Source organism: Pristiophorus japonicus, chromosome 10 (assembly GCF_044704955.1).
Source record: "Pristiophorus japonicus isolate sPriJap1 chromosome 10, sPriJap1.hap1, whole genome shotgun sequence".
Taxonomy (NCBI): Eukaryota; Metazoa; Chordata; class Chondrichthyes; family Pristiophoridae; genus Pristiophorus; species Pristiophorus japonicus.
This window is the reverse complement of record NC_091986.1, coordinates 91,305,245-91,329,576: the sequence shown is the minus strand read 5'-3', so window position 1 is coordinate 91,329,576 and position 24,332 is coordinate 91,305,245. Positions and strand designations below refer to the sequence as shown.

Below are 24,332 nucleotides of genomic sequence, written 5' to 3'. Positions count from 1 at the left end.
GCATTATCCCCTCAGTGCACCACGAGATGGTTTTTTGCTGTTGGGCTATATCTTAATGTGTTGCCATTTGTTCACAACAGGGGCCCATGGGACACATGTAGCTAGTATAGCTGCAGGTTTCTTTCCAGACGATCCTGAGCGGAATGGCATAGCACCTGGGGCTCAAATTCTTGCTGTGAAGATTGGTGACACAAGGCTCAGCACTATGGAAACTGGCACAGGGTTGATCAGAGCTGTGAGTTTTTATCATCATTTTTTAATTCGGCAGTTTTAGTCTTTGATGGTTTGCATTATTATTGAAAACAAGGTCGTTTACTCTCTCTGCTGATTTCCCCCTATTTTTCTCTTATTCTGCTTCCCCCTCCCCATCGATCTGTGGCAGACGGCAGATATGTTCCTCCACATTTGCCTATGCTGCTCTGTAATTGACCTCTCAGAAGAATTAAATGGATTAACTAACTTGCTATTTACTTCACGAAGTTGACTGTCCTATTCTTGAATTAGATTTTTTGGTTGTAAATAAAATTGGATCTCCCTGACTAAAAACTTAAGTGATATTGCAGTGAGGAAGTTGCTGAGTGGAGGCTAAAAGCTTCTCCGCAGAGAGGAAATGTTAGATGGCGAATCATCCAGGGCTACTTTTAATGTGTATGAAGGGAGCAACACACAGATGCCAAATAATAACACAAGCCAGGGCAGCATTAAAGTTGTTAATGTCTGATCAGGAAGACAGCACCTCCAACAATGCAGTGTTTCCTCAGTACGATACTGAAGTATCAGCCTAGATAAATGTAATTAGTATGTCATTTTTAAAAAGTGATCAATACAAGAAAACTTGAGGAATTAAGTTAATATCCTTTCAGAAAATTCATGTACACCGCTTACAATGCCTTTTAAAGATACAGTAACAGCATCTTTTTATTTTCTTCCTGTTTATGTTGTTTGAAAAAGTTGGAAGATGGGAGGTTTTGAATAAGGTTCCCTTTGATTTGACATGATTTGCAATACTTGATTTTGTCATGTGTAAAAATATGTAAGCCTGGAATATATTTAAGCCTTATTCCTGTTCTGTCAACAGATGATTGAAACAATAAAATATAAATGTGATCTTGTAAACTACAGCTATGGTGAGGCTACACATTGGCCCAATGCAGGGTGAGTATAACTAATAGTGCTTTGCTAACACTGTAATACATCAATCATAGATCAAATGAATGACATGTAAGTTCTTACTGTTGAATCAAAGTTGACAGAAGATGGATTTCGATTGTTAGTGGAAAGAGGAAACAAACTACTTTAATATGCCATGAGATTTTTTTTATCACTGCTAGTAGGATACTGGATAGAAACATAGAAAATAGGTGCAGGAGCAGGCCATTCAGCCCTTCTAGCCTGCACCACCATTCAATGAGTTCATGGCTGAACATGAAACTTCAGTACCCCCTTCCTGCTTTCTCGCCATAACCCTTGATCCCCCGAGTAGTAAGGACTTCATCTAACTCCCTTTTGAATATATTTAGTGAATTGGCCTCAACTACTTTCTGTGGTAGAGAATTCCACAGGTTCACCACTCTCTGGGTGAAGAAGTTTCTCCTCATCTCGGTCCTAAATGGCTTACCCCTTATCCTCAGACTGTGACCCCTGGTTCTGGACTTCCCCAACATTGGGAACATTCTTTCTGCATCTAACCTGTCTAAACCCGTCAGAATTTTAAACGTTTCTATGAGGTCCCCTCTCATTCTTCTGAACTCCAGTGAATACAAGCCCAGTTGATCCAATCTTTCTTGATAGGTCAGTCCCGCCATCCCGGGAATCAGTCTGGTGAACCTTCGCTGCACTCCCTCAATAGCAAGAATGTCCTTCCTCAAGTTAGGAGACCAAAACTGTACACAATACTCCAGGTGTGGCCTCACCAAGGCCCTGTACAACTGTAGCAACACCTCCCTGCCCCTGTATTCAAATCCCCTCGCTATGAAGGCCAACATGCCATTTGCTTTCTTAACCGCCTGCTGTACCTGCATGCTAACCTTCAATGACTGATGTACCATGACACCCAGGTCTCGTTGCACCTTCCCTTTTCCTAATCTGTCACCATTCAGATAATAGTCTGTCTCTCTGTTTTTACCACCAAAGTGGATAACCTCACATTTATCCACATTATACTTCATCTGCCATGCATTTGCCCACTCACCTAACCTATCCAAGTCACTCTGCAGCCTAATAGCATCCTCCTCGCAGCTCACACTAAATTGTCTCAATATAGTCCCCACCACTTAAAACGTCCATGTTTAAAATGGACATTTACTTATTTAAGCCAAATACACCACATCCACTCATGGGGGAATCTAAAACTAGAGGGCATAGTTTTAGAATAAGGTTCGCCCATTTAAAACTGAAATGAGGAGAAATTTCTTCACTGTTGTAAATCTATGGAATTCTCTGCCCCAGAGAGTTGTAGAGGCTGGGTCATTGAAATATATTTAAGGTGGAAATAGACAGACTTTTGAGCGATTAGGAAATAAAAGGTTATGGGGAGCGGGCAGGGAATTGGAGCTGAGTCCATGATCAGATCAGTCATGATATTGAATGGCAGAGCAGGCTCGAGGGCCAAAAGGCCTACTCCTCCTATTTCTTATGTTCTTATGAATGCTGAGAAACTGAACTCTTCTCCATTAATGTTCCCTGCAAGTGTTGCGCATTGTTCTGCGCGGTCTGTTTCTTTTAGTGCGTGGTCCCTTTAAATTTCTGCGCATTCACGGTATTTACAATGGAAAATCTGGCGAGTGGCCTGCGCAGGACATTTCCCATTACTGCGTGGCCGCGCAGCTTAGAGGAAACATTGTGCTCCATTCATTTCATTTCATTTTTATTTCTCGGGCATTCCCAAGTCGGGTGTTGGGGTCGTTTGCAGCTCATTTCACTTCATCTATGACATTCAGCAAACTTGCAGTTCACGTACCTCCGGGTCTCAGTTTATCGCCTGTCTACTTCATTGCCAGAGTTGGCGGCAGCAGCGGCTGATTGAGCGTGTGTTGGAAATACATTCAGGTACATTGGTGGATTAAACCCATCTGGTATTTGTTTGGATGAATGCTCTCGCCTGCTCTGCAGCCTTAGCTCCTGCATCACCTTGGACAGGAGATCCAAATAACAGACCCGACAACAATCTAACCAAAATCAATTTTTTTAACGAGTGGAATTCAATTTACAGGTATTGAGAAATGTTCTCTGTAATTATTTTTGATAGAGAGAGACAGTTAAATTGAAAGGTGGTATGACCTTAATTATCTTATCATATTTAATATGTTGTCCAAAATAATTCATAATAATGAACAGAGTGCTAATCATCTTTTCAAAGGAACTAAGTTAGTAAGGGTTATTGAACTGCACAGTGTAAGGATCTGAATTATTAATATAGAATCATGAACACAGTGGTTAAATTTATAGGTGTGTAAATTCAGCTCATGTAGACTCAGTGGGGCTGAAATTGCCCCTTCCCTGAAGGCCTGTTACCACTGGAAATCTGCAGCCACGCTGCGGAGTGCAATGGTCACCAATTTGAAAATTGCGCTCCTGTGATCTCCCGGCAGTGACCCACTTCCCCCCCCCCCCCCCCCCCCCCCCTCGCATTGCTCTGCTGCTGCCGATCCGTCCTAAGTGCGTCATCAGAGCGCGCACCACCGATTTTCCCCCCGCCCCCCCCGATGGCGAAATTCCACCAAAAAAATCTTGCTCGCGCGGTGCCAAAAGTTGCTTTTTTCTGCCGGTGCAATGAGGCTGTAGTCCTTGTAAAATGGCGGTGCTGCTCCCATTAAAGGGGAGGACCCGCTGCCGCCATATTTTTCTTTGTCAGCCGACTGCCATGTCGGGCTGACAGTTATGCCCCTGGGTTCTGGCTGGACCGCCAACAGGCAGCCTGGCACCCCCTCTTGGTTTCCAGGCCACTGGCTCGACCGAAACCCTCCCTGGTGGCACAGTGGACCGAAAAAATCATGCAGGCTGTCCCCTTTAAGTGAAGGCGAAAGCCGTGGTGATGCGGCGCCATAATGACGTCATCAACGCTACGCAGATGACTGACTGCGGTGGCCACTGCGCCCGCCCCCAACCTCTACCCCTCTAGAGTCTGAGCTTTCCCTCACTGCCGTATATCCACCCCATTATGACCGACTTCCAGTCCACCAGAAAAAAAAGCCAAAGAGCGAAATTTTGCTCAAGTGGCCACTGCATCCACCGCGCCGGTAAAAACAAGAGTAACAGGTAGGTGTGCCTCGTTTCCAGCGGCAATTTTGGCCCCAGTAACTCTTCCAAGATTTTCCTAATGTTATCATTCACTGCATAATAAACATTCACAAAGCAAAATCAAACGGATGTTGGTTAAAAAGAATGGTCTTTGTGAAATATCAGTAATACGAATGCATTTTAGTAGTTGATTTAATTGGAACACCAATGTTTGCTCAATGGCGCCAGTTAGTTCTCCCGCTAATAATATAGAGCTGAAGTTTCCCCAGGAGTTGCTCCTTTTTTTGGAGCAACTTGATTTTTCTGGACCATCTTTTTAGTTGCAATTCTGGCCATTTAATTTGCGCCAGTGTAAGCGAGTGGTTAGGTTTTTTTTAGTTCAGTGTTTTTTCAAAAGGGGGCGTTCCCAGGCACATACCCCTGTTTTAGGTGTTTGGCCAGCAAATAGTTGGCCAGCGTATGTTGCCACTTCTGTCCGCACAGAAAAACCTTACCTAGAGTTAAGAAATCGATGCAAGTAACTACATTTAAAGCACCAAACAAAGCATAAAAAGTAATAAGCAATGAATTCACAAATAAAAAATAGAAGGAACCCTGCACCTAAAGCACCCAGACCAAAGTAATAAGCAATCAATCAATCAATAACAAATAAAAAAATAGAAATTCTACCAAAACACGACCCGGGAAGGCAGCGGGCCGCCGATGAGGGAGATCATTCGGCTGGGGGGGGAGAGAAGGGGAGGGGAGAGAGGAGGAGGAGGGGGCTACGGGGTGGGGGGGGAGAGAGGGGGGTGGGGGCGAGAGAGGAGGGGTGGGTGGGGTGGGGGAGAGAGGAGGGGGGGTGGGGGCGGGAGAGACGTTTCCTCCGCTCAGGCGCATCTTTTCCTGCTGTCGGGGCCGCTTACTGGGCTGCCTGTGTGACGCACTTACTCCCGTCCTCGCTCACAGAGGGCCTGGCTTCACGTTTGGGGCACTGATCTTGGAGGGCTTTGTGATGACCGCTTGCTGATGACACTGGTCCACAAACCCCTTCAGAATCCTGCAAGAGTTTGGCACATCTAGACTGATGTCTGGCATGGCATCAAACACCTGCATGAATTCCCGGTTCATCTGGTCGAGAGTTACAAACCCAAACCCCCAGAAACTCTTCAGGAGTTTTACAATCAGGTCAGAGTTGACATAGCCTGCAGAGCATACTCTGGCCGCCGATGAGGGAACCCATTTGGCCAGGTCCCCTCTCACACAGCCTGCAGCATGCGTTTGCAGAAACAGCCTGCCAGGAGCTACTGCACATGCGCGCAGACTCCAGCGCGCATGTGCAGAGATCCCGCGCTGAAGGCTCCGCCCACCACGCGTTCCGATGCGCTGCGCCACAGGCCTGGAACCAACAGGGAGAATACGGAGGCAAGAAATCGGTGCTGTTTCTGTTCTACAAAGTCGGCACACCTAGCAGAGGAGGCAAACTTGGGGCCATTAATCCTATGTTTAACAAGTAAGCCATCATTTTTATACTGACAGATAATTTTATATGATGCTTCTTTTAAGTTTACACCTGGTTATTAATGTCAGAATATGAAGCAACCTATGCCATTCTTCAACATTGCTGCATTACCAGCTAAAGAATTTAAGTTACTCGAGAAACCAGCAATTGTCTAATACTATTTGTGTAATGATCTAACCAAAAAGAACAAAACACGATGGTTGATGGTGAGGAAGGTAGCTGTAGACTACAGGAAGATATCAATGGACTGGTCAGGTCGGCAGAAAAGTGACAAATTGAAATCAATCCAGAGAAGTGTGAAGTAATGCAGTTGGGGGGGGCTAACTGGGCAAGAGAATGCACAATAAGTGGTAGGATACTGAGAAGTGTAGAGGAACAGAGGGACCTTGGAGTGCATGCCCACAGATCTGTGAAGGTAGCAGGATAGGAAGATAAGGTGGTTAAGAAGGCATACGGGATACTTTCCTTTTATTATCTGAGGCATAGAATATAAGAGCAGGGAGGTTATGCTTGAACTGTATAAAACACTAGTAAGGCCACAGCTAGAATACTACGCACATTACAGGAAAGATGTAATTGCACTAGAGAGGGTACAGAAGTGATTTACGAGGTTGTTGCCAGGACTGGAGAATTTTAGCTATGAGGAAAGATTAGATAAACTGGGGTTATTTTCATTGGAACAGAGGAGGCTGAGGGGAGATTTAATTGAGGTGTCTAAAATTATGGGAGGCTTAGATAAAATGGATAGGAGGGACCTATTTCCCTTAGCAGAGAGGCCCACCACCGAGGTTAGGCTGACTGACCTGTAATTACTCGGTCCTAGTACCGACCCCTGGGGAACGCCACTGTGTACCTTCCTCCAGTTCGAAAAATAACCATTCGCCACTACTCTCTGTTTCCTGTCACTTAGCCAATTTTGTATCCATGCTGCCACATTCCTTTTATTCCATGGGCTTCAACTTTGCTGGCAAGCCTCCTATGTGGCAATTTATCAAGCACCTTTTGGATGTCCATGTACACTACATCAACTGCATTGCCCTCATCAACCCTCTCTCTGAACTCATCATAAAACTCAATCAAGTTAGTTAAACACGATTTGCCTTTAACAAATCAGTGCTGGCTTTCCTTAATTAATCCATACTTGTCCAAGTGACTGTTAATTTTGTCCCTGATTCTCCTTTCTAAAAGCTTCCCCACTACTGAGGTTAAACTGACTGGCTTGTAGTTGCTGGGTTTATTTTTAAACCCTTTTTTGAACAAGTGTGTAACATTTGCAATTCTGCAGTCCTCTGGCACCACCTCTGTAGCTAAGGAGGATTGGAAGATTATGGCCAGTACCTCTGCAATTTCCATCTTTACTTCCCTCAGGATGCATTTCATCCGGTCCTGGTGACTTATCTACTTTAAGTACAGCCAGTCTTTCCAGTACCTACTCTTTATCAATGTTTATCCTATCCAGTATCTCCACTATCTCCTCTTTCACTATGACTTTGAGAGAATATATATGAGAGTAGATTTTGATATACAGCTAAATGGGTATTATAACTGAACCAAGAGAATCCCACCGGTTGGGATTCTTAACTAAGCAAGTGATTATAATTGAATATTATGTTCTAAATGTGTAAATTATGTTGCACAAGTTTGACATAACATTTTTGTTTTTCATCTGTCTGTTACAGATGTATTTGTGAAATAATTAATGAAGCAGTATTGAAGCACAATGTGATCTATGTGTCAAGTGCAGGCAATAATGGACCTTGCCTTTCCACTGTAGGATGTCCAGGTGGAACTACTTCCAGTGTCATCGGTAGGAACTGATTTTATTTAACTCCTGTATGACCGTATCCAGAGGTAATGATTTATGTTGTTAAATAATTTTTCCACCAGTTTTCTTGCTTTGCCTGAAGATACTGACTTGCTGAAGTGCTTTTGATACCTCACTCAGCTACCATTTATGAACTTAGACAGTGACTGCCCTTAAGCTATTTGACTGCTGTGGGCATCACAGTCAAGCTTTATCCTGTTATCATCCATTGTCCACTCCCACCACCACACTTGCAGCAAGGGTATGCAGATAGCAGTGGTGGGGGGTGGTTATCTTCGACAAGTTTCCCCATCCACAACCCAAAGGGATTGGGAGTAATATATTGCCGCTACAGCCATACTAGCTTAATCAGCTCACTCAGCACAGACCAGGGGTCAAACCTATACCTTTTCAATTTGTATGTCTCTGCTACTCACTGGTTTAACCAGATGAGCCTTGACCAAAATGCTTGATTAATCAACATTTCTCATTACTTTTTGGAATTTGGTTAATTTACCTGATGCTTAATTTGCACCTTTTTTAAAAAAAAAAATGTCCTTAATTTATTATTACAAAACCTTTCAGTAATGCCCCTATACCAAATAATTCCTAATGTAGCTGAAGACCACTGAGAACCAATTCCAGCTCTTGTCAAAAATCAAATTAATGAATGTAAACTGGTTAAACTGGAAATCTACTATTGGATGATTAATATTTTGATACCCTTCGAAACTCTTAAAATGCCACTGGTTCGTTATCTAACGTTGTACAATCAACTCCTCTTCCGGATTTTGGTAAAGATTCATTTTTGTTCGTGAAAGAGAATTTCTGTCTAAGCAACTGCAGCCAATCTTGTAAATATGTGGAAGATTTTTTTTTAGATGCTTTGGCTGGAGTTTTCTGCTTGTGCACTCGTCAACCTGTGATTTTCCATTTAATGGGTACAAAATTACAGGCGCCCTAAGTTTCTAAATAGAAATTCTCAACAAATCTGCTGTGTAGGAATATAGTTTATGTGTGAAGACTTGTGGAATATTGAAACCAATCCTAAATAGTTTAGGAAGGAAATCTCACTTGTAGTTTTAAGCATCTTTCAGTCACTGGCTGAAACTAGTTTCTACTTAAGTTTTTTGAAATCCAGGTTTGATTAATGCATTTACAACCACCTTCTCTACGTGTAATAATTAAAAATACTACTAAATTCAGCTGTATGTAACCTGTATCACCACTCCTAATGCTGGTTCAAAAATTAATAACATTCTGGCATAGATATTGTCTTCCCCTTCCCTTACTAAGCACAAATCACTGTTTGAGCAAGTGGGCATGTGTCCTGCTGTGAATATTTGTGGTCCTTGTTCATTTGGGTTTGTGTTTCTGCCTTTTCTTGAGCACATACGTCATCCCAGCCAAGGCCCGACAATTACTGTACAGAGTATGAAGAGTGGCCATATGCCCAACCATTCTGTGGTACAATATTTTGCTTTGATTGTGTGCTGGTCTGCATTGTGTAGTCTGCTATAATTTATTTAGCTCCTATTTAAACCTTCATAAATGGCCAGGAATTTTAGTTCGTGTTAACTTTTTCATGTCTTAGTTTATCTTGATTGAGCTTCAGTCCTTTCATGTATAATCATTGCATTCCAAGTATATAGTTTTCATTGTTGGTATTTTGTGTAGATGATTGCTGTCTGTTTTATTGAGTCTGAAATGTTTGTCACGAGGCTAAGGATAGCCATGTAAAATAAGTCTTGGAGAATGCATGCTGTGATGAGCAATGGTTGAGAAATTAGCCATTGAGCAATATTAGATTGCATAACTTGGGGCTTAACATTAAGTTGTCTTGTATGAGTGGCTGAGTTGTGTAGTCTTCAGCCACGTTGTTTAATCTATACTATACAGTTTTTGAAGGGTGAACCAAAGTTATTAATCTAAGATATCTCCATAGAGTTATGATTTGAAGTTTTCTATCTGCAGCTTCCCTCTGTGAAGCCCTCGATGCCATGCATCATTTCATCTTGCAGGGATAGAGTGTACATGTTGGGTGAAGTGAGCTAAGAGCATCACCTTTTTTGCATGTCTGATTTGCAGTATTGGTGTCAGTAGATTGGTCTATTTACAGATAACTTATTTTACTGTATTACTGTTTTGCTGATGTAATATCAAGGCAAACATACATTGAAGGGATAGTATCAATCCAGAAGCAATATAAATATATTATTTAATAAATATTGCCAACTTGTACCTATGGATTTGATCTAAGTAATTCACTTCTCAAAGTTATTGGTTTGGTTCAGAAGTAGTTTCACCATCGAATGTTTCCTGACACCGAATGCATAATATAATTTTGAAATTAAGAGTTTGGGCTCTATCTACAGGTGTTGGTGCATATGTCTCACCTGACATGATGATTGCTGAATACTCCTTGCGAGAGAAGCTGCCTGCCAACCAGTATACCTGGTCTTCAAGAGGACCATGGTAAGCAACTTCTGTGTTGGTCAACTCGTTGGCTTATGCGGATGCATTTATGGTAAACTCTCATGAATGGTGCAGTAGTATCTAGTAAATCCTGCCTAATGTAATAAGAATACAGTAACAAAGATTTATTCTAAAAAGTTACCTTTTTTTTTAATCTCTCCATATGATTGTTTCCTTATTTTTATTTACCCTGTTGCCTTGAAATTGTGCTATGTGCGATTAGTAATGAATGAGTTAACCTGTTTGTATGAAATTCTTTTGTTCTATTTTAATTAGGTATTAATTCATTATTTTAAATAGTGTAGTTTCAAGACATGTGCCCTTAGTAAGGAGATCTTGCTTATTGAAATTTAGAAACCATTTGTGTTCAGTCAAAGGGAGGTATTAATATAGGGTGAAGTATTTATAGTTTCATATTGGAATAAATGCCTTCTCAAGGGATGAATTCAGTTGACTTTGTTCATGCTGGCAAAACTAGTCAGCATTGCCTTTTATCAATATATCAGCGTGTGGGTAAGAAAAAAAAATGAGCTTGCACTGCATCATGTGGTAGGTTCCTGGTTCTTCCCCTGCGATTCTGACATTGGTATGTTAGGCATGAGAAAACCTCTTCCCAAAAGGAGGAAAATCTGAGGCCAAATTCATTGCTTTCATACAGCTTCTCGGGACTGGTTTGTAATTTTACTTCTCTTATTGAATATGAGACATGGGGGCCAAAATTGTCCCGTGCTGGGTTTGGGTCGCTCAATTCGAATTAACTGATATTTTAGCGCCCGCGCAGGAAGTACCACCACCGGCCCGGAATTCATGTCTTTGAATAAAGAAAATGTTGGTTGCGGTAACGGCACGTTTGTGGGATGCAACGCTCAGCACGTCGGCGCCACGCTGCTGATGTCACGCGTCACAACGTCCTACCCCTTTTAAAGGGGAGGGCTGCTGCGAATTCTGCAGCTTGTTTAGGGGTGCCCACTAGGCCACCAGGGAGTGTGTTGGACGGGCCGGCGGCCTGGCACCCAAGAAGGAGTACCAGTCTGCATGTTGGCGGCCCAGCCACACCAGCGGCCGCCATTATTGGATCGACTGAAAAGTCGGCCGACACATAAAAGATGCCGGCCGCCACGCCATAAGGGCGGCCGGGGCGCCCCAGTCACCCCGAGAAGCTGTCGGTGGCATCGGTCCCCGCTGACCTCGCGTCACTTTCACCCGAGGGGCACAAAGGGGTTGGCATCGGTGCGCTAATAGCGGGTTGTGACGCAAACCACTTGTTGCTGGGGGGGCGGGAGAGGGGCTCTGGCCAACGTCCCTGGGCGAAAACCCTTTAGCTCCCCGTTAGCACATCCCAGAGGCGCTATCGGGCCTTTCTGAGCAGGGCAATTTCGGCCCCATACTCATTATTTAAGTTTTCCAAATCAGCAGGTTTTGGAAGGTCCCTCACTTTTACCTGTCCTCCTTAAAGTGTAACCTATATTTTTTAACGAGTATAAATTTTAATTATTCCTCGAACAGGTTATTAAGATAGCACTAAAGCGTCGAAGACTACCATATTTGTTCCAGTCAGCACCTCAATTACGCTTCCAAGTTCCAAATGAACTTCATCTGCACAAGTCAGAGCTCTGTGTATCTGTTAAAATTTACACATTTAGGGAATGCAGACTTCAAATATTGAAATCCACTCTGGTAAGTTTAAAACATGCTGAGGAGGTCCAAGCGGTTCAACAGCATAGTACAATTGTACTCCATGCAATGACAAACTCGAGCAGTGTGTCACTCCCTCCTGCAGAGGATCCCATACCACTGGACTGCAGAGTCGAATACTGGTTCAGAGTTGTACTGCAACTTTGGTGTTGAGATTGTCAAAATGGTAATTAGTTTCTTCGGGACAGAATTGAAAGCTGGATCACAAAATAACAGAATATTAAATTCAATTTGAACATAATAGTAAAAGCTCCAACACTAGGCCACCCTCAAGGCCTCCTTGAAGAAGTTCAACATCCCCACCGACACCTGGGAATCACTGGTGCAAGATCACTCAAAATGGAAGAGAATAATCCGTGAGGGCGTCGGAACACTTCGAGATGCTTCGCTGGGAGCAAGCGGAGACCAAGCACATACAAGGAGCGCATGACAACTCGAGCTCTTCAACAAACCGGCAGTTTAACCAACGTACTTTCAACCATCGTCTGTCCAACCTGCGACAGAAACTGTGGCCCCAAGTTTCGTCCCGTGGTGACAACGGCACACCTCCGAGCTGGGCGCCTGTTTTTCGCGCCGAAAACTGCGCCTAAAAAAAAGTCCGATATTCTCGAGCTCCTTGGAGCTCGATGTCTGCTTGGCGCGGCGCGCTCTTCGCAGCTGGGGGCGGAGCCTAACACTCGCGCCGATTTTCTAAGTAGCAGGGGGCGGGTACAATTTAAATTAGTCTTCGTTGGAGCGTGCGCGCACGCGCAGTCTCACACAAACATTGGCACTCGGCCATTTTTAAAAATACTGCAGAAAAAGTGAAGATTTGTTTCTTGGACTCCTGCAAAGGCTTGCAATTTAATTTTTTTTGATATTTCTGTGTGTGAGGGAGTGCTTTTAGCAGCACTGCTGAATAAATCACCTGCTGAAATCAGTGAGTTCAGCTTTTCACTGCTAAACTTGCAGAACCGGTGCTGCATTGGTGCATGCAAATTAAGGACTGTGTGTTTGGAGAAATAAGAGTGCCAATTCAACTTTGCAATGGATCAACGTCCACCAAGAACAAAGATGGCAAACCATTGCATAATCCGTGGTGTTGACAATGCAGCACTCATTCTGCAAATTTAAATATAAAACTGTCGATGTGGCTGCCTCTCCCTGTCCAAATGGCCTCAGTCCCCCTCACAGCTCGAAGGCTGCTGCTGTATCTTCGGCTGCCGGCCAGCCACTGACGCCGCTGATATCCTATGGCCGAATGGCCTCACGTCCGTCCACTGCTGATTCTTTGGCTGCTGGCCAGCCACTGACGCCGCCCCTAAAGCGTGGCCGAATGGCCTCAAGAACCTTAATGAGCTGCGTATGTCCTGCGTTGATTCTTCGGCTGCCGGCCAGCCACTGACGCAGCTGATATCTTATGGCCGAATGGCCTCGGGTCCGTCCGGTGCTGCTGCTTCGCGGCCAGCCACGAAGAGAATGAAGGCCTGCCTCAAGCACTGCAGCTCAGCTCGAAGATTGCTGCCGCTGCCGTCGAGAGACTGACGCCACACCCCTGCCTGTCTCCAACATGAAAGGCCTGCCTGAAGCACTTTCACACAGGTAGGAACATGGTTCATTTAATCTTTTCTTTGCTTATAAATTCTTATTCAGGTTGGATTTATTTGTATAATATTTGTATAAGTATAACTAAGGATTTATTGTAGAATGTAATGACTTCCCTTCCTCCCCCCCCCACCTCGTTCCCTACGCCTAATTTGTAACCTGCGCCTGATTTTTTAATGTGTAGACAAAGTTTTTTTCAGGCCTACAAAAATCTTCACTTGCTCCATTCTAAGTTAGTTTGGAGTACGTTTTCACTGTGGAAACTTTCAAATCAGGCATCAGTGGCTGGACACGCCCCCTTTTGGAAAAAAAACATTCTGTTCCAAAGTGAAACTGTTCTAACTGACTAGAACTGGAACAAACTAAATGTGGAGAATTCCGATTTCTAAGATACTCCGTTCTCCACATGATTTGCTCCTACAGGTGGAGAACGGAGTATCTTAGAAATCGCAATTCTCCACATTTAAGTTTTCTGCAGTTCTAGTCAGTTAGAACAGTTTCACTTTTGAACAGAATTTTTTTTTCAAAAGGGGGCGTGTCCGGCCACTGACGCCTGATTTGAAAGTTTCCACAGTGAAAACGTACTCCAAACTAACTTAGAATGGAGCAAGTGAAGATTTTTGTAGGCCTGAAAAAACCTTGTCTACACATTAAAAAATCAGGCGCAGGTTACAAATTAGGCGTAGGGAACGAGGTGGGGGGAAGGGAAGTCATTACATTCTACAATAAATCCTTAGTTATACTTATACAAATATTATACAAATAATTCCAACCTGAATAAAAATTTATAAGCGAAGAAAAGATTAAATAAACCATGTTCCTACCTGTGTGAAAGTGCTTCAGGCAGGGAGAAGGCTGCAGGAAGCCTCAAGTTGAGGCAGCCATTCCCGACGGCAGGGGAGGGAAGGCAGTAAGGGCCCGACCGACTGCAGCAGCCGTTCCCGACGGCGGGGGGGGGGGGGGAAGGCAGTAAGGGCCCGACCGACGGCAGAGGCAGGGAGGAGGCAGCCGTTCCCGGCGGCAGGTGGGGGGGGAGGCAGCGGGGGGGAGGCAGTGAGAAGGCTGCAGGAAGCCTCAGAAGTTGAGGCAGCCATTCCTGACGGCAGGGGGAGGGAGGCCCCCCTGCCGTCGGTCGGGCCCGTCGTGAAACGGCTGCCTCAACTTCTGAGGCTTCCTGCAGCCTTCTCACTGCTGCAAGAAGCCTCAGTGCTGATCATGGAAGGGCAATGTGGTTTTATTAAAAAATTTTAAAAATTGAACAGCTACAAAGAACGACAAAAATGGCCGAGTGCCAATGTTTCCTTCACACTGCGCGTGCGCGAACGCTCCAACACGCACGCGCAGGGTTGCCTGCACGAAAAAAACCTCATTTAAGTGGTACCCGCCCCCTCCTACTTACAAAATCGGCGCGAGTGGTAGGCTGCGCCCCCTGGGCGCCGCGCCAAGCTGACATCGAGCTGCAAAGCGCTCGAGAATAGCGTGTTTTTTTTCAGGCGCCGTTTTCGGCGCGAAAAACGGGCGCCCAGCTCAGAGGGGCGCCTGTTTTGCCGCATGTGGAAACTTGGGTCCTTGGGGCCTGTAGTTCCCGCATTGGACTTATCAATCATCTGAGAACTCATTTTTAATGTGGAAGCAAGTCATCCTCGACTCTGAGGGACTTCCTATGAAGATGACTCAACAGAAAGTTTTAGAAAATGGCACTTTATCCATTTGTGACATGGAACTTGGTGAGCTTGCTCTGAAGTTATTCAAACCCTCTTGTTGGTTAAATTTTATGGGTGAATGTTTACCTAGCGAATTATGCTACCAATTTAGAAATTGAAATTGTTGCAGTGGAGGACTCGAGTCTTCGATGACCTGAAGATGAAAATTACTGTTCTGTGCAATTGATATAATGTATCCTTTGTTGTATCAATTGAGATTTTTAAACATTTTGTAAAATTGCTTTTTTTGTATTGCAATCAGACTAGATTTTCCCTGCCTATTTTCTGGTCTTGAAAGTGTTGATTACTAGATTTTGTAATACATTTTTTTTAGTGCTGATGGAGCTCTTGGAGTGAGTATCAGTGCGCCAGGTGGTGCCATAGCTTCTGTCCCAAACTGGACACTACGTGGAACACAGTTGATGAATGGGACCTCAATGTCTTCTCCAAATGCTTGTGGAGGGATTGCTCTACTGCTTTCAGGTAACAAATAATCATGCAATGAATGTTTAAATAGTGCGTTGAACAGAATAATGTTTTTTTCCCTACCAATATACCCCATCATTATTATTTAACAGATTATTGGAAGTAAGTAGACATGGAATTTCATAGAATGTTTGTAAATATGGTGGAGCTGTTGCTTGTTTAAAAGAAACATAGAAACAAAGAAAAATAGGTGCAGGAGTAGGCCATTCGGCCCTTCGAGCCTGCACCGCCATTCAATAAGATCATGGCTGATCATTCCCTCATTATCCCTTTCCTGCTTTCTCTCCATACCCCTTGATCCCCTTAGCCGTAAGGGCCATATCTAACTCCCTCTTGAATATATCCAATGAACTGGCATCAACAACTCTCTGCGGCAGGGAATTCCACAGGTTAACAACTCTCTGAGTGAAAAAGTTTCTCCTCATCTCAGTCCTAAATGGCCTACCCCTTATCCTTAGACTGTGACCCCTGGTTCTAGACTTCCCCAACATCGGGAACATTCTTCCTGCATCTAACCTGTCCAGTCCAGTCACAATCTTATACGTTTCTATGAGATCCCCTCTCATCCTTCTAAACTCCAGTGAATAAAGACCCAGTTGATCCAGTCTCTCCTCATATGTCAGTCCAGTCACCCCTGGAATCAGTCTGGTGAACCTTCGCTGCACTCCCTCAATAGCAAGAATGTCCTTCCTCAGATTAGGAGACCAAAACTGAACACAATATTCCAGGTGAGGCCTCACCAAGGCTCTGTACAACTGCAGTAAGACCTCCCTGTTCCTATACTCAAATCCCCTAGCTATGAAGACCAACATACCATTTGCCTTCTTCACCACCTGCTGTACCTGCATGCCAATTTTCAATGACTGATGAACCATGACACCCAGGTCTCGTTGCACCTCCCCTTTTCCTAATCTGCCGCCATTCAGATAATATTCTGCCTTCGTGTTTTTGCCCCCAAAGTGGATAACCTCACATTTATCCACATTATACTGCATCTGCCATTCATTTGCCCACTCACCTAACCTGTCCAAGTCACCCTGCAGCCTCTTAGCACCCTCCTCACAGCGCTCACCGCCATCCAGTTTAGTGTCATTTGCAAACTTGGAGATATTGCACTCAATTCCTTCATCTAAATCATTAATGTATATTGTAAAGAGCTGGGGTCCCAGCACTGAGCCCTGCGGCACTCCACTAGTCACTGCCTGCCATTCTGAAAAGAACCCATTTATCCCGACTCTCTGCTTCCTGTCTGCCAACCAGTTCCCTATCCACGTCAGTGTATTGCCCCCAATACCATGTGCTTTGATTTTGCACACCAATCTCTTGTGTGGGACCTTGTCAAAAGCCTTTTGAAAGTCCAAATACACCACATCCACTGGTTCTCCCTTGTCCACTTTACATCCTCAAAAAATTTCAGAAGATTCGTCAAGATTCATAAATCCATGCTGACTTGGACCGATCCTGTCGCTGCTTTCCAAATGCGCTGCTATTTCATCCTTAATAATTGATTCCAACATTTTTCCCACTACTGATGTCAGGCTAACCGGTCTATAATTACCCGTTTTCTCTCTCCCTCCTTTTTTAAAAAGTGGTGTTACATTAGCTACCCTCCAGTCCATAGGAACTGATCCAGAGTGATAGACTGTTGGAAAATGATCACCAATGCATCCACTATTTCTAGGGCCACTTCCTTAAGGACTCTGGGATGCAGAATATCAGGCCCCGGGGATTTATTGGCTTTCAATCCCATCAATTTCCCTAACACAATTTCCTGCCTAATAAGGATATCCTTCAATTTCTCCTTCTCACTAGACCCTCGGTCCCCTAGTACTTCCGGAAGGTTATTTGTGTCTTCTTTCGTGAAGATAGAACCCCAAAGTATTTGTTCTATTGATCTGCCATTTCTTTGTTTCCCATTATAAATTCACCTGAATCCGACTGCAAGGGACCTACGTTTGTCTTCACTAATCTTTTTCTCTTCACATACCTATAGAAACTTTTGCAGTCAGTTTTTATGTTCCTGGCAAGCTTCCTTTCGTACTCTATTTTCCCCCTCCTTAATTAAACCCTTTCTCCTCCTCTGCTGAATTCTAAATTTCTCCCAGTCCTCAGGTTTGTTGCTTTTTCTGGCCAATTTATATGTCTCTTCCTTGGATTTAACACTATCCTTAATTTCCCTTGTTAGCCACGGTTGAGCCACCTTCCCCATTTTATTTTTACTTCAGACAGGGATGTACAATTGTCGAAGTTCATCCATGTGATCTTTAAATGTTTGCCATTGCCTATCCACCGTCAACCCTTTAAGTATCATTTGCCAGTCTATTCTAGCCAATTGAAGCCTCATATCATTGAAGTTACCTTTCCTTATGTTCAGGACCCTAGGTTCTGAATTAACAGTGTCACTCTCCATCTTAATAAAGAATTCTACCATATTATGGTCACTCTTCCCCAAGGGGCCTCGCACAACAAGATTAGTAATTAGTCCTTTCTCCCAGTCTAGGATGGCCAGCTCCCTGGTTGGTTCCTCAACATATTGGTCTGGAAAACCATCCCTAATACACTCCAGGAAATCCTCCTCCACCGCATTGCTACCAGTTTGGTTAGCCTAATCAATATGTAGATTAAAGTCACCAATGATAACTGCTGTACCTTTATTGCACACATCCCTTATTTCTTGTTTGATGCTGTCCCCAACCTCACTACTACTGTTTGGTGGTCTGTACATAGCTCCCACCAGCGTTTTCTGCCCTTTGGTATTTCGCAGCTCCACCCATACCAATTCCACATCATCCAAGCTAATGTCCTTCCTTACTATTGCATTAATTTCCTCTTTAACCAGCAGTGCCACCCTGCCTCCTTTTCCTCTCTGTCTATCCTTCTTAAATGTTGAATACCCCTGGATGTTGAGTTCCCAGCCTTGGTCACTCTGGAGTCATATCTCCATGATTCCAATTACATCATAACTGCGCAGATAGCAGTTAACAGTTAATTCGTTCACCTTATTCTGAATACTCCTCGCATTGAGTCATAGAGCCTTCAGGCTTGTCTTTCTAACACACTTTGCCCCTTTTAAATTTTGCTGTAATGTGGCCCTTTTTACTTTTTACCTTGGGTTTCTCTGCCCTCCACTTTTACTTTTTTTCTTTCTATCTTTTGCTTCTGTCCCCATTCTACTTCCCTCTGTCTCCCTGCATAGGTTCCCATCCCCCTGCCATATTAGTTTAACTCCTCCCCAACAGCTCTTGCAAACACTCCCTCTAGGATAATGGTTCTAGTCCTGCCCAGGTGCAGACTGTCTGGTTTGTACTTGTCCCACCTCCCCCAGAACTGGTTCCAATGTCCTAGGAATTTGAATCCCTCCCTTCTGCACCACTCTTCAAGCCACGTATTCATCTGTAGTCTAACCTGTACATTGAATCACTAAAATACATTATTGGCCAGAAGTGGTATTTTGGTTGTAGTGATAAAGAAGCTCATTTAGATGTTGAAGAATTATCCTTTAGATCTTCTCAAAACTATCTGTCTTATTTCACTCACCCTGATTATAAGTCAACTTGATTCTGGCTCATTGTGCTGTAGGCTGTTCACTATAGTATCCGTAACATTATAAGCTGGGAGCATATTCTGTTGCGGATTATTACCATGGATTTTGATGTGGGATGAATCATAAAGAGAGCTTTTTAGATCATTGGCGTAAGGCGTAAGTTATTTCAAAACAAAAATAAATAGTGGTGCCAGAACTGTAAGTGTAAAAGAAATTGCTTTGTTTTCTCTCTTGTCCACTGATATATTTTAGATATTCAGCTCTAATAGTGTTAAAGACTTGTGTTCAGCATACATAATGTATAGGCACACTTGACTTTTGGTGCATTTCCAACAAAGCAGTCTAAAATGATGTGCAGTATAGAAGTATCTGCAGCAAGTTTTCTATGGCCCATCTACCTAAGTTTTTTATTTTATTTTCGGGAACCCTGAAATTCCTGTCGCCATTTTTGTTGAGCAACGGTCTTGTTTATTTAAAAGTACAATTTGATATTATTATGTGAAGTGGTTTTGTTGATAAATTGTATGTGGTTATAGGATGTTGGCACTAAGAATGGAATACTCTTCCATTATCTGCACTGACCATCAATATCGGGCACTGCAAGTCAGGTATAGGATAACCACATTCAACTATCATCCTCACCAACAGTGGCCCTTTTTCCAATGTCCCTTTTGTCTTTAACATGAGCAACATTCTCTGTGACTAACTGCAGTGCATTGCCTCGCCTTGTCCTCTTCGACCTTTCTTATATAATGTTTGGCACAGTCAACCCTGCCATCCTTCGCCAATACCAGTACGTATGTAAACGCACAAAGGTTGGTGAGCTACAGGCACAATTAGCCGTGTGAGAATATGATGTAGTGGTAATAACGGAAACGTGATGAAAAAAGATGTTCAATGTGAGCCGCTGCGCACCCAATACAGCTCTCCCCGGCGGTGCTTCTAAGCACCGCCACAAAAACCAACCCGAGGATTGCGACCGGGCGAAAAACAGCTGATCGCCCCATTTTTCGCCATGGAGGGTCAAAATGTGACGAAACCCTGGTTGCAAACGACCCGAAAATCCGCTCCGAGTGGTGATATTGGGGGACTTTAATTACCCAAATATCGATTGGAATAATGTTAGAGTAAAGGGAAAGGAGGGAGAGGAATTTCTGAAATGTGTTCAGGAGAACTTCCTTGACCAGTATGTTCTCGGACCAACCAGGAAGCATTGCTGAAATTGGTGCTGGGGAATGAGGTGGGCCAAGTGCACCAAGTGTCTGTGGGAGAACACTTGGGTAAAAGTGATCATCCTATCATAAGGATTAGATTAGTAATGGAGAAGAGCACGGAACAATCTAAAGTAGAACGTCTTAATTGGAAGAGGGCTAACTTCAATGGGATGAAAGGATATGTAGCCAGGGTAAAATGGAACCAAAGATTGATAGAAAAAACTGTAATAGAACAATGAGTGATGTTTAAGGAGGAGGTGTTTCTGATACAGGCTAGGTACAGTCCAACAAGAGGGAAAGGTAGGGGAAACCAAAGCCAGGGCTTCTTGGATGACTAGGGAGATAGAGAATATGAAGAAACAAAAAAAGAGGGCATATGATCATGTTGGGTGAATTCTTCATGTGAGAACCAGGCCAAATACATTGGGCCCAAGTTTCCACATGATTTGCGCCTGATTTTTAGGAGCAACTGGTGGAGAACGGACTAGCTTAGAAATCGCAATTCTCCACATTTTTTTTTCTGCAGTTCTAGTCAGTTAGAACAGTTCTACTTTGGAATAGAATTTTTTCTTCAAAAGGGGGCGTGTCCGGCCACTGACGCCTGATTTCAAAGTTTCCACAGTGAAAACGTACTCCAAACTAAAGTAGAATGGAGCAAGTGAAGATTTTTGTAGAACTGAAAAAACCTGCTCTACTACACATTAAAAAATCAGGCGCAGGTTACAAATTAGGCGTTGGGAACGAGGTGTGGGGGAGGGGAACTCATTAAATTCGACAATAAATCCTTATTGATACTTCTACAAATATTATACAAATAAATCCAACCTGAATAAACATTTATAAGCAAAGAAAAGATTAAATAAACCATGTTCCTACCTGTGTGAAAGTGCTTCAGGTACGGAGAATGCTGCAGGTGTTCGTTCCCGCGGGGGGGGGGGAGGGGGTAATTAAACAGCCGCTTGGTTCCCGCGGGGGGGGGGGGGGAGGGGGTAATTAAACAGCCGCTTGGTTCCCGCGGGGGGGAGGGGAGGGGGGTAATTAAACAGTCGCTTGGTTCCCGCGGAGGGGAGGGGGGGTAATTAAACAGCCGCTTGGTTCCCGCGGAGGGGAGGGGGGCAATTAAACAGCCGCTTGGTTCCCGCGGGGGAGGGGGGGTAATTAAACAGCCGCTTGGTTCCCGCGGAGGGGAGGGGGGTAATTAAACAGCCGCTTGGTTCCCGCAGAGGGGAGGGGGGGTAATTAAACAGCCGCTTGGTTCCCGCAGAGGGGAGGGGGGGTAATTAAACAGCCGCTTGGTTCCCGCAGAGGGGAGGGGGGCAATTAAACAGCCGCTTGGTTCCCGCAGAGGGGAGGGGGGCAATTAAACAGCCGCTTGGTTCCCGTGGGGGGGAGGGGGGGTAATTAAACAGCCGCTTTGTTCCCGCAGAGGGGAGGGGGGGTAATTAAACAGCCGCTTGGTTCCCGTGGGGGGGAGGGGGGGTAATTAAACAGCCGCTTGGTTCCCGTGGGGGGGAGGGGGGGTAATTAAACAGCCGCTTGGTTCCCGTGGGGGGAGGGGGGGTAATTAAACAGCCGCTTGGTTCCCGTGGGGGGGAGGGGGGGTAATTAAACAGCCGCTTGGTTCCCGTGGGGGGGAGGGGGAGTAATTAAACAGCCGCTTGGTTCCCGCAGAGGGGAGGGGGGGTAATTAAACAGCCGCTTGGTTCCCGTGGGGGGGAGGGGGGGTAATTAAACAACCGCTTGGTTCCCGCAGAGGGGAGGGGGGGTAATTAAACAGCCGCTTGGTTCCCGCAGAGGGGAGGGGGGGTAATTAAACAGCCGCTTGGTTCCCGTGGGGGGGAGGGGGGGTAATTAAACAGCCGCTTCGTTCCCACAGAGGGGAGGGGGGGGTAATTAAACAGCCACTTGGTTCCCGTGGGGGGGAGGGGGGGTAATTAAACAGCCGCTTGGTTCCCGTGGGGGGGAGGGGGGGGGTAATTAAACAGCCGCTTCGTTCCCGCAGAGGGGGGGGGGGGTAATTAAACAGCCGCTTCGTTCCCGCGGGGGAGGGGGAAGGAGACAGTGAGAAGGCTGCAAGTGCTAATGTGCTTTTATTTTAAAAAAATTCAAAAATTAAACAGCTACAAAGAACTACAAAAATGGCCGAGTGCCAATGTTTTTTTCACACTGAGCATGCGCGAACGCTCCAACGTGCACGCGCAGCGTTGCCGGCAGGAAAAAAACCTAATTTAAATAGTTCCCAACCCCTCCCACTTACAAAATCGGCGTGAGTGTAGGCTCCGCCCCCCCTGGGCGCCGCGCCAGGCAGACAAGGAGCTGCAGAACGCTTCAGAATTGCGAGGTTTTTTTTTAGGCGCCGTTTTAGGCGCGAAAAACGCGCGCCCAGCTCGGAGGGACGCCCGTTTTTTATCGTGTGGAAACTTGGGCCCAATAAGTTGAGAGGGGAAGTGAACAGGAAAATAAGACTGGCAAAGAGAGAATTTGAGAATAGAATGGCAGTTAACATAAAATGGAACCCAAAAATCTTCTACCGACATGTAAATAATAAGCGGGTAGTCAGAGGCAGGTGGGCCTATTGGGGACAAAGCAGGTGATGTATGCATAGAGGTGCAAGGCAAGGCTAGAATACTTGATGACTTTTGTATTGGTGTTTACTAAGGAAGAGGATGCTGACAAAATATCAGTAGAGGTAATGGATGGGGTGAAAATTGATCGGCAGGATGTACTGGAAAGGCTGGGTATGCTGAGGGTGGATAAGTCACCTGGTCCGGATGGCTTGCATCCCAGATTGCTAAGGGAAATGGGGGTGGAGATAGCAGAAGGGCTTGCCATAATCTTCCAATCTCACCTAGATGCAGGGGAGGTGCCAGAGGAATGAAAGTGGCAAATGTGACACCCTTGTTCAAGAAAAGGTGAAAAGACACTCCTAGTAACTACAGGCTAGTCAGTTTAACATTAGTGGTGGGTAAGCTTTTAGAAACAATAATCAGGGGAAAATTAACAGGCACTATGGGCCCAACTTTTCACACGATAAAAAACGGGCGTCCCTCTGAGCTGGGCGCCCATTTTTCGCGCCTAAAACGGCGTCTTTAAAAAAAACTCGCAATTCTGGAGCGTTCTGCAGCTCCTTGTCTGCCTGGCGCGGCGCCCAGGGGGGCGGAGCCTACACTCGCGCCGATTTTGTAAGTGGGAGGGGACGGGTACTATTTAAATTAGTTTTTTTTCTGCCGGCAACGCTGCGCGTTGGAGCGTTCGCGCATGCTCAGTGTGAAAAAAACATTGGCACTCGGCCATTTTTGTAGTTCTTTGCAGCTGTTTAATTTTTGAACATTTTTTAATAAAAGCACATTGCCATCAGCACTTGCAGCCTTCTCACTGTCTCCTTCCCCCCTCCCCCGCGGGAACGAAACGGCTGTTTAATTCCCCCCCCTCCCCCGCGGGAACCAAGCGGCTGTTTAATTCCCCCCCCTCCCCCGCGGGAACCAAGCGGCTGTTTAATTCCCCCCCCCCCTCCCCTCTGCGGGAACCAAGCGACTGTTTAATTCCCCCCCCTCCCCCGCGGGAACCAAGCGGCTGTTTAATTCCCCCCCCCCCTCCCCTCTGCGGGAACCAAGCGGCTGTTTAATTCCCCCCCTCCCCTCCGCGGGAACCAAGCGACTGTTTAATTCCCCCCCCTCCCCTCTGCGGGAACCAAGCGACTGTTTAATTACCCCCCTCCCCTCCGCGGGAACCAAGCGACTGTTTAATTCCCCCCCTCCCCTCCGCGGGAACCAAGCGACTGTTTAATTCCCCCCCCTCCCCTCTGCGGGAACCAAGCGACTGTTTAATTCCCCCCCCCCCTCCCCTCTGCGGGAACGAAGCGACTGTTTAATTACCCCCCCTCCCCTCCGCGGGAACCAAGCGACTGTTTAATTCCCCCCCCTCCCCTCTGCGGGAACGAAGCGACTGTTTAATTACCCCCCCCTCCCCCGCGGGAACCAAGCGGCTGTTTAATTACCCCCCCTCCCCCGCGGGAACGAAGCGGCTGTTTAATTACCCCCCCCTCCCCCGCGGGAACCAAGCGACTGTTTAATTACCCCCCCTCCCC

General features: G+C 45.3%; 1 protein-coding gene across 4 annotated transcripts in view; it reads left to right on the top strand.

Moving 5' to 3' along the window:
- tpp2 (tripeptidyl peptidase 2) overlaps positions 1-24,332 on the top strand; it is a 185,874-nt gene that overhangs the window by 39,518 nt on the left and 122,024 nt on the right. For all 4 annotated transcript variants that reach the window (XM_070891895.1, XM_070891894.1, XM_070891898.1 and 1 more), the window contains exons 7-11: positions 81-235; positions 1,079-1,155; positions 7,420-7,547; positions 9,920-10,019; positions 15,336-15,484. In XM_070891895.1, the coding sequence (XP_070747996.1) occupies positions 81-235; positions 1,079-1,155; positions 7,420-7,547; positions 9,920-10,019; positions 15,336-15,484 (609 nt within the window). The remainder of the gene's footprint in view (positions 1-80; positions 236-1,078; positions 1,156-7,419; positions 7,548-9,919; positions 10,020-15,335; positions 15,485-24,332) is intronic.